Genomic DNA, 16,097 nt, shown 5'->3' with positions numbered 1-16,097 from the left:
TTACACTGTCCACAGCTCTGTGTGTAATCACCAACACATGCATCTTGTGTGTGTGTGTGTGTGGGAACAGCACAGTGACCTACTTTCACTGTGTACTCAGGCCATGACGCACACACTCTCACACACACACTCTGAGGTGTCCAGACTTCTTAGCAGTGTGTGTCAGTGGCAGCAGCAGTGGAGCTCTATTATCTCACTAATGCTTGTTTACTCTCCCTGTGCTGCGGACGCTTTGCTGCACTGACGCTGCACTGGCACCATGATGACTTTAGAGCCAACATGGCCGCCTGTTTCTTGTCCTGCAGCAAGACTTTAACCTCCTCCCTGTAATGGCTTTTACATTTCAGCATTACTTTAGGGTTGAGCGATAGGAAGAAAATCAAATAGCACACTATTTCTGACTGACCTCTTTCAGCATCGTGACGATATTGTAGGTTTGATACCTAATGAAAATGTTGATAAAACTCATCAGTGATGTGGGTTTAATGACTCAGTTGGACAAGGTAAATCATAGAACAACTAGATCTAAATTAACTGTCATGTGTCCTTTAAAACCAGGTAAAGATATTAAGATACGACTGAGACTATATCTATTATTTTTGTTAAATTAAATGTTGAATTTCTTCAACATTTAATATCTCCCTTAATTTGTCTTCAATTTAAGAGGCATTTAGTGGTTGTTAGCAGTGTACTGAAAGCAGCCAAAAGGCAGAACTGAATACACTTTAATATCTGTTAAATTATCCAGGTCATATTTTTGATAGTAAACAACGTTATCACATGTCATGTATTTTCTTTATATCGTGCAACAGAGGCAGATAATGAGTAATCAAATAAACATAATCCATAGAAACAGTTTAAATGGTAATAATAATAATAACTGCAAACTCATGTAAATTCATTAGATATTATGTGGTTTACCTTGTGATAAAAATACAACAATTACATTTAAAAAAGATATATATTTGTGATATTTAGCCTTTAAGTTATCCTTTCTTATGGCTTTGATTACATCCTTGTTATCCAGTGAGAAGTGTGCATTATCTTCAGGGCCGTCCCTGGCCAACAAGCAACATTGTGAGATGAGCACGAACTGCGCACAAGCCAAGCTCATAAGCCGAGGCCCCTGCGCAATGTGAGGCCCCATGCAGCCTGTAGGGAGGGGCGGCCCTGATTATCTTAACTATCTTTCCATAAATGTGCCATTCAGTTTTTACCACAAAACCAACTGAGGTCTGTAAATGCTTGCTGCAGTTTGTGGTTTCTAGTTTTGACTGTGAAGAGGATAACCCTCTCATTATCGGTTTGGTTTCCTCCTGCTGCTCCTCTGCGGTCTCCTCCTCTCCACTTTCTAACGCTGCGTTTTATTTAAAGTCTCAGTAATCTCCTATTAGTGAAAGGAGAATAAAATTGCTGTTTAAGATGTGGTTTGAAGGCAGGAGGTCGAGCAGCGTGTTCTCTAAAACCTCAAATCACTGCAGGCTGTTACTCAACATGTTGTTTTCTTTTCTGTCAGACTGCACACACACTGAGGGGAGAGACAGCCTGCTTTATATGCCAAATAATGTGGGCTGTTTTGCCTTTATGAGGTGTTTCTCTTTTGGTTTGCTTGTACACAGCCCATTAATTAGTCCACAATTTGCAAATCAAAACTGAAAGCAGACATTCTTTATAGTTATTTTTATGATTATTTAATGCATTATGTATATATAAAGAAAGATAAACAACCTCTATTGTAACCTTGGTTAATACAACCACACTGAAATACTTTGAGGTAAAAAACCTAGTATGCTAAAGAAGGTTTTTATGTATATAATGAAAATGGACCCCCTCACTGAAAACCTTAAAAAAATGTACAAAATAATTATTGTATTCATATAAAAATCTGATTTTTATGATGACATGTTTCTACTGTAAACCACTGACTGCATTTAAATGAATCAAATATTACATTTCTGCCTTAATTCCCCAAATATTCTAATAATTCTTGGCAAGTGACAATTCAGATTTGAATAATATTCCCTTAGAGCAGGGGTGTCAAACTCAAATACACAGTGGGCCAAAATAAAAAAATGGGTACAAGTCGAGGGCCGGACTGGTTCAATGTTTATTGCAAAACTTATTGAAATGAACTTATTGCACATATTAAACCTAGAACTAACAAAGCTTAAATTATTGCCTATAAAAACAACATTAAACATTAAATAATCAGTTGTATTAATTTCTTATGGCTCTATCTGCAGCTTTTCCAGAGTCATTTCTCATGATTACATTTTTCCACAGGCCAACAGCAGCTTCAAAAAAACTATTTCCCTCAAAGAGAAAACCAAACATGCCCTGTTGACGTGAGAGAAAAAGTGCAGAAGGAAACATCCATGTAAACTCAGTGTGCTGCTCTGTGATGCTCGTTCAAGCCAGATACTTGGCATCTCATCTTGGGTGCAAGTTCATCAATGTTTGGGCTCAGGCTCTGAGCTGAGGAAACCCTCAGGATTGAGTGAAGGTGTGCGTGCAATATACCGGCGGGCCAGATCTAATAGTAATTAGAAATTATCCTCCTGAAATTAAATCCACCAAGGGCCTGATTTGGCCCCCGGGCCTTGATTTTGACACATGTGCCTTAGATGCAGCCGTGCAAACTAGATTTACTTAAAGGGGACCTATCATGCAAAATGCACTTTTTGATGTCTTTTATACATAACTATGTGTCCCCGGTGCGTCGGGGAACTCACGCAGCGTCAGAAAATAAAACCTCTTTTCCTCCGTACCCAAATCTTTTAAAAACGGGGGTACAACGAGCGGATACAGATTTGCTGCCGATATGACGTCAAATCGGCGGTGGACCCACAGAGAGTTGGTATCAGAAACAATGCCTGACGTGTTTTGGACGTAATCTCGTCTTTCTTTACATTAGCAAGCCTCGCTAACACTCAGAGCTAACCTGTACTGGAGAGAGCATGTGTTTAAAAAGCAGGAAATAAAAAAAGGAACTCACCTTGTGATAAACCTGCAATAGAAAAAGCATTTGAGCTCCATACTGTTTCAGAAATAATCCTTGATGTGATTTATAACAGGATGGCGTTTTATCAACGCAGAATTTAACTTTATCTCCGGTAGAATTCTGATCAGGCATTAGCTCCGCCTCCTCCTTTCTTTTTTTTTAAGCTAAGGACCCAAAATCCGCGTTTCTCTAACAGGGCTGCAAAGAGGGGTATGAGCAGTATGAAGCATGGCTACAACGGGGGATCTGTTTGCTATTTTAAGCAAAACACTTCACAGACATGTTTTGTATAGGTATGGCCCTACAATATATTTTTCCAATATAGCATAATAGGTCCACTTTAAATTCTCTTAAATAAGTTTATATCCATGTTTTAATAATATTTAAAATCTTATTATACAATGTTAGAAATGTGAACTGCTGCAAAACCCTTTGAGACACATATACTTAATATGTTGTATACATATCCAAAGAGTTCTCTTAAAACCTACATAAAAATAGCATATCACACATTTTATCGGGTAATTCAAACATTCGTTATAACACCTAATTTGCAATATTCAAATATATAAGGTGCTGTTTAAAATACCCTTTTCATACCCACATCAAATTCTATGTATTGTCATATTAGCCACAATAGTGAGATATACTGTAAGTGTGTTTGCAAACTCAGTCAGTGATCTTACAGTGAAAGCTTGAATGTGGAGAGGTCAGAAATGTGTCACAGTTTCAGTTTCTATATTTGAGCTTTTGACAGCATACGTCTTCTTATGTATGATCAACATTTAGTCAGTCAGTGAGAGTGTGAGCTCAGTTTGTCCCGTCATGCAGGCTGAAGGAGGAGGAGGAGAATGTCGAGGGATGATCCGGCCTGAGTGTAATCCTGTTAAGGATCGCTTTAATCACACCGTCCTCACTTTAGGTGATCTTTGCTGTGAGGTCAGACCGCAGCATGTGACTCTCATAGCAGCAGGACGAGGAGACCTCATGCTGGAGCTATGGAGCAATGTTTTGGCAGTTAGGGTACGAGAAATTAATGACTTTTATGCTGTTGTCCTGGCAGGAGAGAGGCACAAATGACACCAGTCTATCTGCAACTCCAGATCAATAATGCAAATGTGAAATTGAACAAATTCATGCGTACATTTTTCGGAAAATAGGGATATTTATTCCGATTTTTGGGACAGGAGCTACACGGACAATAAACCTACATATGTAATTTTTTTTCACCATAGAGTCAGACTTTTTAAATGATTCTTCATTAAGTAATTTTTTTTGTGCATGAACATATTATATATTCAAAACATGGACATAAGTAGCACACATAATGCATGTGACTTTATAATGTACACACACACACACACACACACACACACACACACACACACACACACACGCACACGCACACGCACACACACACACACACACAATCTGGCTACAAGTATAAAACATCTGCTTTAAACCCCCCTCCTCCTAACTAAACAGACTCATACACACACACACACACACACACACACCCACCAGCTGTCCTTATGAGCTTCTCTAAAGCGCTAACACACCCTTGCTCTCACACACACGTCCCCTATGATATGGTTTGTACGCACATCAAATGTAATCAAGGTGCATTACAACATGTCTACCTACAATCCCTCAGCAAGGTCACACTCACTCTCTACGCTACTGCTAATCCTCTCAAGGAAGTGTGTGTGTACCTGTGTTTGTAATGATGTCCATACTGTATGCATCAACAAAAAGAGATTGTTTGTGTACAAAAAGGGAGTGGAGGATGGGAAAAAGCTGGATTGATTTCCCAATGAAATGAAGCCCTTTTTGTTTGAGTCACTAAGAACTGCTTTTGTGTGTTTCTGGTTATTTGTTGGACTGTTTGTGATTTGTTTATGTTATACTGAGGGTTTGTATCTGTGCAGCTATCTGTTTGAGTGACAGTGTTAGTGTGTGTGTTTTAAGTGACGGAGGTTGTGTTTCTCAGTGTGTGTTCTGCTTCTCCATAACATCCCATCTCCTCTCCTCTCTTTTCCTCCTGCAGCTGAGGACTGCCAGCTGCCCTCTCAGATCCCCAAAGTGCGCTGCCTGAGGAACGAACGGAGAGAGGGTGAGTGTGGAGGGACGGGGGAGACAAAGGGGGAGGAAAACTGGCGTGATGCAAGATCTTAAATGTGCCAAATATGTTATTTATTTTTCAAGCAAACCAACACAAAGGTATAAATGCCATATGATCACAACTCAAATACCCTTATTCCACTCAGCCCCAAAAAACGGTTTGTAGTTTGAACCAAAAAACTGCTAGGCAAGAACCAGATACTTCTGAGATGAACCTGAGCAATAACAGATCATGGCGAGTATGGCGAAGAAAATAAAGCGGATCGCAAAGTGACTAGGACGCGACCAACACACAAAAACACACATATACAATGTCGGAAACACTAACCAAGCATACGTTGATACTATTTTGTTTGACTATACTTTTAATGTCCACCCGTTGGCTTAGCACAATTAAAACCCACATGAGCATCGACCCGACGCAGTCCTCCATTGTTTCTGTTGTGAGCAGCGTTGCAGAGAAAATCGGTGATGTCATTACGTGGCACCATTTGGACTCACTAGATCTCACTAAGAAACTAAATGTAAACGTATATAGCCATGACAAGATCTATGAGCCTATTCTTAAAAAAATTACATTGAAATAGATAAAAGCCTCAAATTATCACATTTTTAGAAGATTGACAGAGAGAATATATATAATTTTTCTTGATACATTTCTTTAAATTACTTGAGGTTCAAGGTTCTTTATTTAGTCATACGAACATAGCTACAGTGTAGTTATGCCGATGAAAATCTTGTGTCACAGGCTTCTCCAGCAGAGCAACACAAAACACAGATAAACAGAAAAAATATATATAGTGCAAGTAAATAGTAAATAGTAATACAAAAAGAAAAATTGTTTTAAAAAAGTGAAATAGTGAATTAGTGATATTACTTATTGAATAATTCTGTAAGTATTGTCGTTTATAGAACATTGAATTCCTATAGCCAGGTGCATTAAAAAGTTGTATCCCATTTTTAAAACCCACAAACTGTAGAAAGCGTGTGAGCATTGTTATTTTTTTCCTCTCCCACAGTTTCTGAATTGGATTAAATTAATCCCTGAATGAGATTAAATCCTCGACCTCCACAACAAAGTTCAGCCAAGCTGAAAGCCAAAAGAAGCAGCGCTGCTAATTTGTTTTGATGTCTTAACATTAATCCGTCTTACTCAGGTTGATGCTCTTCGCTGATTTGTTTTGGTCTGCCCACCACATGCTGACACAACACAAGAATACTGTGTTAATGCTAAAAATAGCATGATAGGTGACCTTTAATGTATTCAATATAAACTATGACTCACACATTGTTATTTTAATCCATAATGGAATCAACTGATTATAACGAAAGCTTAATCCTTTTAATAAAGGTTTGAAAAAGGCTCCATGTGTTAGCAGCATGGTGTTCATTGTACTGCGGGTTATTTATCCTTTCACTGTTTGTATAAACTGCTGTTTGGAGTCAAGCTTCTTCATACAAGTGTTTGTGAAATCCTGTTTATTCTCCTCCTCCTTAAACTTGTTGTTTAAAGCTGTTTGAGCCTCGCTACAAAGTGCACCTCTGAGGAATTGGATTAAAAAAAAGAAAATAATCGCTCTATCCCGATGAATCATATTTCTATACAACGTGAATTAATCCCTGTTGATGCTGCAAGCTGTTTGAGTAATTAACACGAGAAACATGACCTCCTCTTCGAGGTTTCATACGGATACACTCAGGTACAAATTACTATCTCAAAGTCAAACTTCAAGGCTGCTTTTTGTGCTATTTAAACATTTATCCTGTAAAGTTTCCGTTGTTTTAATGAACTCTGAACAAACAGATGCCTCTCTTTAATTTACTGTAGATGCTGCAGGAAAAACAATTACCCTCCTCTACCTTTTTCTGTGCTAAATGCTGATTACTTTTGATTGAAAAAAAAACCTTTTTAGCTTTTCCTCCCCCTGCTGTTGCTATTCTGTTCTCTCTATTTAAATAGCTTTAATTAAAGGTAGGGTAGGTAATTTTGGAGAAACCAGCTCGAGTGCGCTAGAATTTGAAAATACACAACCGGAAAAAATCTGCCACTTCCTTACAGAGCCCCTCCTCCAACACACACGAACGCGCACATGACCAATGAGGGCACGAGATAAGTTTGTGCACAGATGGAAGGCTGACAGGCAGGTAGGCCATCCAGTTATTTCAGCCGGGCCGGCTAAAATGATTGGTCGTGCTTTTTACAGTATTACGGCTTCCACAGATGACATTTTTTAATGGATTTATTGTCAAAGCACTTAAGATATTCATTGCTATCGGGATGTTAAGAGCATTCCATGGAATATAACAAAAAGTGTATCTCGAGCCGGTTTCTCAAACGTACCTACCCTACAGTACCTTTAACAGCTTCAAATCAGAACTTTTTTCACGGTTAGGAGAAAAGTGAGACTAAGGCCCCAGCCACACGAGGACGATAACGGTCGTATCCGCTACAGTTCTCTATCAGATAGACGGTTCGGCCACACGAGGCCGACATGGAAACGCATAAAACGATAACGATAACGGGTCCAAAGGTGGGTAGATCTGCAAACGAAACGCTCTGGGGGGCAAACGGCTCCGTGTTTACGCCTATACGATAATTTCCTGATAACGATGAAATAGCCCCGCCTCTCCCACCCCCCCTTGCTCAGAGATCAGCTGCTGGGCTGTCAGAAGAGGGGGAGGAAAAGAGAGGCTCCGTTTATTATTCTTATATTATTATATAGGGTCGTTATCAATTTGTTTTAAAGCTCAATAAATAACAAAGAAGACCTCTGACCGGCACTTTTCAAATTTTGTCCGGAAGATTTAAACTTTAACGGACATGTTGACCGGCGAAAAAAAATCTAACTGAAACTCTGCTGCACGGTCCCCTCGTTCCTTGGAAGAGGTGGAGAGGTGGGTGTTTGTCATCTGCTGGTGGACTACCGGAGAGAACTACAGCAGGAGCAAACGCTTGCCTCGGGGAGGGAGAAAAAGAGCCAGAGCGTCCACAGCGGAGAATAAACAGAAGGGCAACCATGCGCGGGAAGTCTTCTTCGCTGCTTTTGTGGCAGGAGTACTGCGCCACTTACAAGCCTGGCATATGTACTACAGCGTCTCCAGCGCTTTCGAGCGGTCTCGTGTGAACGGACACGTTTCTGGTGCCTGTTGCGTGTGGACGGAAGACTTTTTTGATATCGATTTCGGTCCGTTTGCGTTATCGTCCTCGTGTGGCTCCAGCCTAATTCTGTTAACAAATTCACACGTATCCAATTAACCAGCTCTGATTTTTTTTTAAAACAATCAAATAAATAAAAAAAAACTAATCAGAAGTTTTCTGAAACTTGACAAAGCTCCTACAGATCCATGAAAGATGGAGGAGAAGTAGTTATTGTGAAAAGTAAATTGAATATGACTTGTTCAATCAGTGGAGTGCAGCTTCAATAACCAGACACAAATAATACTTTAGTTTCACGCCTGGAGTCTCATAAATGTGTTCATCCCTACCTCCAGTGAAGCAAAAACAACTGTTATCAAATTGTAGATATTCCCCAAACATCACCCAGTAGAAGAATAGTGAATTAGAGAATTCATGCGCTTTGAAGCTCTCACCTTTTACTCAAAGGGGCCCTATTCTGTTCATTTTCAGGTTCATATTTGTATTTTGTGCCTCTTTGTAGGCCGACCTGGAAGTTAGCATCTCCCCGGTTCCTTCCACAAAAGGCCAATGTGATGTTTCCATTTTATTTTAGAATATTGCAAAAAATAATCTGTGTCAAACAAACATGTTTTCTCCACATCTCCAAATATTAATACCACTTTATCATTTTTGAAGTAAAAAGCTAACGTTAGGCTATAAAGGAACTACAGCACGGTCACATGACTTCACGTCACCACCGCTAAGCTAAAGGTGGCTAATGTTGGGCTATAAAGGAACTACAGCCCGGTCACATGACTTCACGTCACCACCGCTAAGCTAAAGGTGGCTAATGTTGGGCTATAAAGAAACTACAGCACGGTCACATGACTTCACATCACCACCGCTAAGCTAAAGGCGGCTAATGTTGGGCTATAAAGGAACTACAGCACGGTCACATGACTTCACGTCACCACCGCGAAGCTAAAGGCGGCTAACGTTGGGAATGATGACGTTTAGTCGTCTCATTTAGACATTTATACCACAGTTTTTAAATTCACCAGTGGGGTATTTACTGGCGTATTTTTTTGTCGTAGAATATAAATCTCTTCAGCTTGTGTTAACCACAGATCTTAATTCAGGCTTACAACCAAAAACATATTCAGAAAACAGTTTGCTTGGAGTCAAGAGAAGCAGAATTGTTGAAAGCTGACTAAGTTCCAGGTTTTAGGACTCATTCCTTAACCACTCTATAGATGTTTTTATACTTTTGAATGCATTGTGTTTGTACATTCCTGTCTAGTACTGTCTTCTGTTTCACCGGTCAAATCTGTCATCTTCTGTAAAGCCGTCTATGTTTAAAAGAGAATTTCTTTTGAGATATTTGACAGTTTTTTAGACTTTTCTGTAATTTCCTCCGTGTGTTTCCCTCCTCAGGTCTGATCCGATCCCGTGTGAAAGGAGCCAACTCGGCCACAGCCTTAATCTTGACCTTCCTGGACAGCCACTGCGAGGTCAACACTGATTGGCTGCAGCCGATGATCCAGAGAGTGAAGGAGGTACAGACTCACAGGCTGCCATCGTTCACACTCTGCAATTAGACACCTAATACAACACACACACATACACACACACACACACAAACACACACACACACACACACACACACACACTCATATGTTGGAGGTGGAACAGTTGCTTTTCAGCGCCTGTGATGTAAGACGCCGGGGGATTTTACATGCTTGACTTTTATTGGCTGTGATGTAATACATTGGCAGAGCATGTTGCTAAATAAACACTCAATTTGTTCAGCTGAGATTGAAGTCATACTAAACCCACTCCCCTTTGCCCCTGCTGGAAATCCCTTCTCCCCCCCCGTTCTGTGGTCTCTCTGCACAGATCCGTGTGTCGCATGGCGGCAGCGTCTTCTTCCCGCCGCAGGCTGCATGCTGGATTCACTTCTAATCAAAAACAGTCTTTTTAAATGCAGCATGGGAAGATTGTCCCGCTTTCACCTCACCCTCCTAATTAAATTATGCAGCCCCCCAGGGACACTTTATGTTCGCATATGAATGTTTCATAATACAAAAAAGTGTTACCATGATGAAATGTGAAACCAGACACGTTTAATTATCAGGGGGTGGGGTTTTCTGTAGCTTTTTTAATTTCACTGGGATTTTCAAGGGCGTCTTGGCCCACAGTCTCTGCCTGTATCTTGTACACAAAGTATATGCAAGAGAAACTCCCTCTGGAGGGAACACAGGGATTTTAGCCTTTGCAGACCATTTACATGCACTAAAACCTATAGAACACACTACAGGAGAGGGAAACCCCAAACATAACAGCGCCTCTTTAATGGGAGATATACTGGTTAGATATATGAGAAGATCATTACCATTCTTATGTCTGTTTCTTTAATATGAACTACAGTCAGGAGATGGTCAGCTTAGCATAAAGACTGGAGACGGGGAGCCTGTCTTTGTTTACTGAATGACAAAAGCCTGCTTTTAAACTAAAAAACAATGCAACAACTATCCAGAAGCCTCTGCTGTACAAGCCCCTCAATGTTTTATTTATCAGTCTGAACACAGTGTGTGCACATCTTGTTTGTGAGTGTGTGCACATCTTGTTTGTGAGTGTGTGCTCTCCTCCTGGCCCCGGGCCGTCTGACTCATGCAGCTTTCATTACAATCCTCCAGTCCGGCTTCACAGATAATTCCCCGCTGCTCGGCCTCTGAGAGCAGGAATACTGATGAAGCTCCGTCGCTGTCCCTCGTTCCTAATGCTGCATAATGACACCTTCATCTGGCAATTCAGAGCAAATGAAACCACTTGAATTGAATGTGTAATTAAGCACCTTTAATGAGCTTTCAGGTCGCGGATATTGGGGGTTTAGAGATTTAAGTTCAGGGACGCTACAGCCTATCACTCACATTTAATACCTTATTAGAAGTCATTACCTTCTTTTAAACCGTGGAGAATTATTGTAATGTTCGTAATAAATTAAGCTACAGCAGTTAAACACTTAGCTAATAATAATTTATCAGAAATAGTTGCATGATGACCCTCTCCCTTCTTTCTCTTGCATTTCTATTTAATTATTCACAATTCATTAGTTTAATTAACAGAGAGAGCGCGCATTTATGAACGCTCCTTTCCGGAACATACTGACATACCGTGGGTGTTTCTCAATCTCGAGTACGCTTGCTTGGTAGCACATGTCTTCCGAGCCACTTGCTTCAGAAGCGAGGCAAGAATCCTTCCTGGCATTCGGAAAACGAAGAGTGGAACAGGCTAGCAAGTGTGCAGGTGTGCGTCATATGAGAGGCCCCGCCTTACATTTTCCGCCACAGATTTGGGGAAATTGGTCCGTGCGCAAAGCATTGTGGGGATTTTAAGACCGCGGAGTCTACACACGTGCAGCCTCGAAATTTCGCGCTACTAGGTACGCCGGGCTCGGTAGAATTCCAAGTATGCTGGACATTGGAACAGTCCTTTGGCGGCACTCGATGACGTAGTATGCTTGAAATAGTGGCTCTGGAGCAGCTTCACTCGACATTGAGAAACACCCCGTAACTATGCGCTCGATCACATTGTACGGGATAGGCTAATGGGCGGGACATCTTACAGCGGTTGACCAATCACAACAGAGCCGGCCAGTATGGAGACATGTCACAGTAGAGACCCTAAATACTAATATGAACATGAGAATGAGCAGAATAGGCCCCTTTTTAAAGTTTCAAAAGTACTAATTATGGTTGAAAGAAGCCCCAGTTACTGTGTCCTTACAATATTAAATCATATATAAAACAAATATTGCTGATCCATTCAAGTAAAAGCAGTATTCAAATGTTGTCGGTCATCTAAATGTCAGGGAGTTACCAGCATTTTTTAAGTATGTTAATAATTGACCTTTTTTTAAGTCATTATAAAACATGATAAAAGTGTGTAATGTTATTAGTTATGAAGTATGTTGACTATTCATGATTAGTGATGATTATTGTATTGCAAAGACACTGACCAGCTCTAAGTAATATGATAATTGACTTTATGAGGCATTATAATGTGGATTATTGTTTGAAAGCATTATGCATATTTAAAAGTGATTATGACTATAATTTACAGTGCTTTATGCTGCATTTAATTATATTCAAATGCGTTATAGGCGTGGGCGACATTAAAAAGTATTTTCACGCAGTTTCACAAAAATGTACTATCCCAAATTAGAATAACGATCTTGAACGCCTCATCAGCTAAATGAAAAGCAACCGGATGTGAGAGACGGCACTCCTGACACGGAGAACAGCAAGAGGAACAGAGGAGTGGAGTATTGAGAGATCATCAATGACATTCACTCTGGAAGTGCAGCCTCTTCATGCATCATCACAGAGGGTCATTAAACGCCTCATAAATGTCTACCGCTTAAAGCTGTGCAGAGCGTCACTCCTAACCGCTCTCCAACACTGTGGTGCAGTGAACACCAGAAATCTAATTGGAAACAGTCAGTGGGATAGTCCTGATGCAAAGCTTTCTCACACACACACACACACACACACACACACACACACACACACACACACACACACACACACACACACACACACACACACACACACACACACACACACACACACACAGATGCCTGATGGGCAAACAGCAGTGTTGGCACTGACTCACAATCACAGACAGATGCAGAAACACACACACACACACACACACACACACACACACACACACACACACACACACACACACACACACACACACACACACACACACACACACACACACACACAGATGCCTGATGGGCAAACAGCAGTGTTGGCACTGACTCACAATCACAGACAGATGCAGAAACACACACACACACACACACACACACACACACACACAAACACACACACACACCCACACACACACACACACATAAACAAACACACACACACACACTCTGCACTGTGTTTACTGTAGGGGTAGTGTTGCATCTCCAGCAGGAGGTGATTTAACGGTTTATTCATCGGGAACTCATGTTGCCGGAAAACTGTGGGAAGAAGCAAGAAAAATAAATACAAGAAACATATTTGAATATTATCTGAAATGTAATCTTTGAGGAAAAAAAGCACACAAAAACTCTCGGAAGTTTACGTAAAATGGTGTTTATTCGTCATAAACCATATGGCTGGTTCATGTTAAGATATTTTTTTGTGATGAGTTGGAAGGAGCCATTGTCAGATACAAGATTTAAAAGGTTAATTAAAGCGAAAAATCTCTTATGTTAACTAAAAAATGAATAACAATAATATTATTGATTGGATTATCGCATTAATTTGCCAGGTGTTTAGTGTCTATGGCATCCGATTTTACATTTAAATAGAGCATAACACATGTATATTTACACTGACTTAAACCTGTTTTTGTCCATGATCGCAGAGTATAACGCTTTAAATATAAAATGTTGGATTTATGTATCATTAATAATAATAATGTGTGTGTGTCTGCAGGATCGTACGCGAGTGGTCAGCCCCATCATAGACGTCATCAGCCTGGATAACTTCGCCTATCTGGCTGCCTCTGCTGACCTGAGAGGAGGTCAGAACACACACACACACACACACACACACACACACACACACACACACACACACACACACACACACACACACACACACACACACACACACACACACACACACACACACACACACACAGCTGCATTCAGGGACAGCCCCCTCCTCCCCACACCCTGCCAGAATAATTCGAAGCTCATGAGAGAAATTCCTGAACGGATTAAAGTCAGTCTGGAAGTTTGTGAAGATGTGAAAGTGTTCCTCTTTAGATCGCATGTCTAGACAAAGTGTTTTTGAATTAAACACTTAGATCTGATGTTTTGTGTGTGTGTTTGGATCTCTTTATCTTCAGGGTTCGACTGGAGTCTTCACTTCAAATGGGAGCAGATTCCCATCGAGCAGAAGATGGCGAGGAGCGACCCCACACAGGCGATCAGGTCCACTTCACATTCATAACCCTCTTTATATGTGGTGTTCAGATCCACAGTACCTCGACATATCATCATAAACCTGGTGTTGTGTACAATGATGTATTCGGATAATTGTAGGAGCCAATAAGCACTGCTCAAATATCTGAGAGATATTTGGTTAAAAAGAACACATTAGCCGCGTTCACACCAAGTACTTTGCCGTTTTTAGTGCCGTCACTCAGTGCCCCGGCACTTATTACCCCAGTGCATTTAGTACAGATCGCGTTCACACCGGACTACTTTTCCCTGAGGGAAGATTACGCAAATGAGCCGCTGACGTCACTTCTTCTTCTTCTGCTTTGGGTTTACTGGCAGGCCGCAAACAACTTCACGGCGTATACTGCCACCCGGGGTCCCCGGCCGGAAGTCCCCGGAGTTGGGGACTGGCTTCAGTAGAAGCTGCTGGGACTCCCAGCAGCTTCTACTGAAGCCTTCAGAGTAAATCGCCAGAACGCCGACACCTCCTCATCTCCACCGCTCCCATGTTTTCTTTTGTGTTGCCATAAATTAGTCTCTCTCCGTTTCTGCGCCGGGCGAATGCTAATGCTAATAATGCTAATGCCAGGATAATAAAATGGCGGCTCTACAAAACATTTCAGAGTTGTACGGGGCGTGGTTTGCAATTCGCCCAGCCAATCAGAACTGGGGCACTTTTTTCCCCCAGGAAAGTACGATCTCACAGCAGGCACTAAAAATGGGGGTAAAAGTTCCCGAGATGAAGTGCTCTTTTTGGTGTGAACGCGACATAAGGGGTACTAACGCAACTAAACGCGAAAAGTACGGTGAAAAGTACTCCGGTGTGAACGCGGCTAATGGTGCTCTAGGAGGAGATTCAGGTGATAAGGGGGGGGGGGGGTTACCTTGGTTGCTGATTGGCTAATGGTTACAGAAGCCAAAACATCGTTATGACATCATAAAGTGGCCAAAATCTGATCAGCTCATTTTCAGACAGGTTTTTATAGAAATGGATCAGGAGAAAAAGAGAGAGAATCTTTGTTCCTGAAACTTTCAGAGTCTCTTTACACAGAGGGGACACATGGTGATGTAGCATAATAGGTGACCTTGAACACGCGCACACCTGGAAAACCTATGACAGGAAAAGCAGCTTCAGAAGACCCCATAGGGTTCAGAATGGAGCAGCATCGACGACAACAGAAACGCCATTTGATAAGTTAGTTACAGCTTGAAAAAATGCGGGAGCTGGGGTGGAGGTGGATCATTTAGTGGCTACCAGAGGAAGCACAAAATGGTAGGCAGGGTGAAGCAGATAATAAGCTGATTTGTTTAAGGTCTACCAATCAGATGCAGGGAAGGAATCGCAGCGCCTGAATTACAGCTATGTAGCATCAATTGAAGTCTGGCAATCCTATCTGCATCCCCATGCCATCTTGAGGCTCGTAAAAACCGTTCCAAACTCCTCTTTGTGCACTAAAACCTCCTTTAATACGACAGTGAGTTGCAGTAAGTGTGTGGGAGGTATTGACTCCTCTCCTCTGGATGTCATAATAATAATAATAATAATAATAAAGCTTTATTTATATAGCACTTTTCATACCACACATGCAGCTCAAAGTGCTTTACAAAATGACACATCACAAGTTAAAAATAAACAACAAGAAGTTCCCCTCAGATTGTTTGTTAAGAACTTTAAAGGTACATGCAGCAAAATATAACATGTTATCAGGTTAAGAGACACAAGGAGATCAAATGTATGATGATACAAATACAAATAAATAAATAATGCTTTCTCTCTGACAGATAAGACACGAGACGACTGAGTCGATGCAACAATATAAAATATAAAACCCCATAAAAGACTGTTA

General features: G+C 41.0%; 1 protein-coding gene across 1 annotated transcript in view; it reads left to right on the top strand.

The window, feature by feature from the left end:
- The window catches only part of galnt16 (UDP-N-acetyl-alpha-D-galactosamine:polypeptide N-acetylgalactosaminyltransferase 16), a 46,896-nt gene that overhangs the window by 16,866 nt on the left and 13,933 nt on the right, over positions 1-16,097 (top strand). Inside the window, exons 5-8 of the mRNA XM_034144400.1 lie at positions 5,049-5,114; positions 9,675-9,796; positions 13,739-13,826; positions 14,157-14,241. Of these exons, the coding sequence (XP_034000291.1) occupies positions 5,049-5,114; positions 9,675-9,796; positions 13,739-13,826; positions 14,157-14,241 (361 nt within the window). The remainder of the gene's footprint in view (positions 1-5,048; positions 5,115-9,674; positions 9,797-13,738; positions 13,827-14,156; positions 14,242-16,097) is intronic.

The sequence above is a fragment of the Trematomus bernacchii genome, unplaced genomic scaffold, assembly GCF_902827165.1.
Source record: "Trematomus bernacchii unplaced genomic scaffold, fTreBer1.1, whole genome shotgun sequence".
NCBI lineage: Eukaryota > Metazoa > Chordata > Actinopteri > Perciformes > Nototheniidae > Trematomus > Trematomus bernacchii.
The sequence above is the reverse complement of the archived record's forward strand: the minus strand, read 5'-3'. Positions and strand labels throughout refer to the sequence as shown.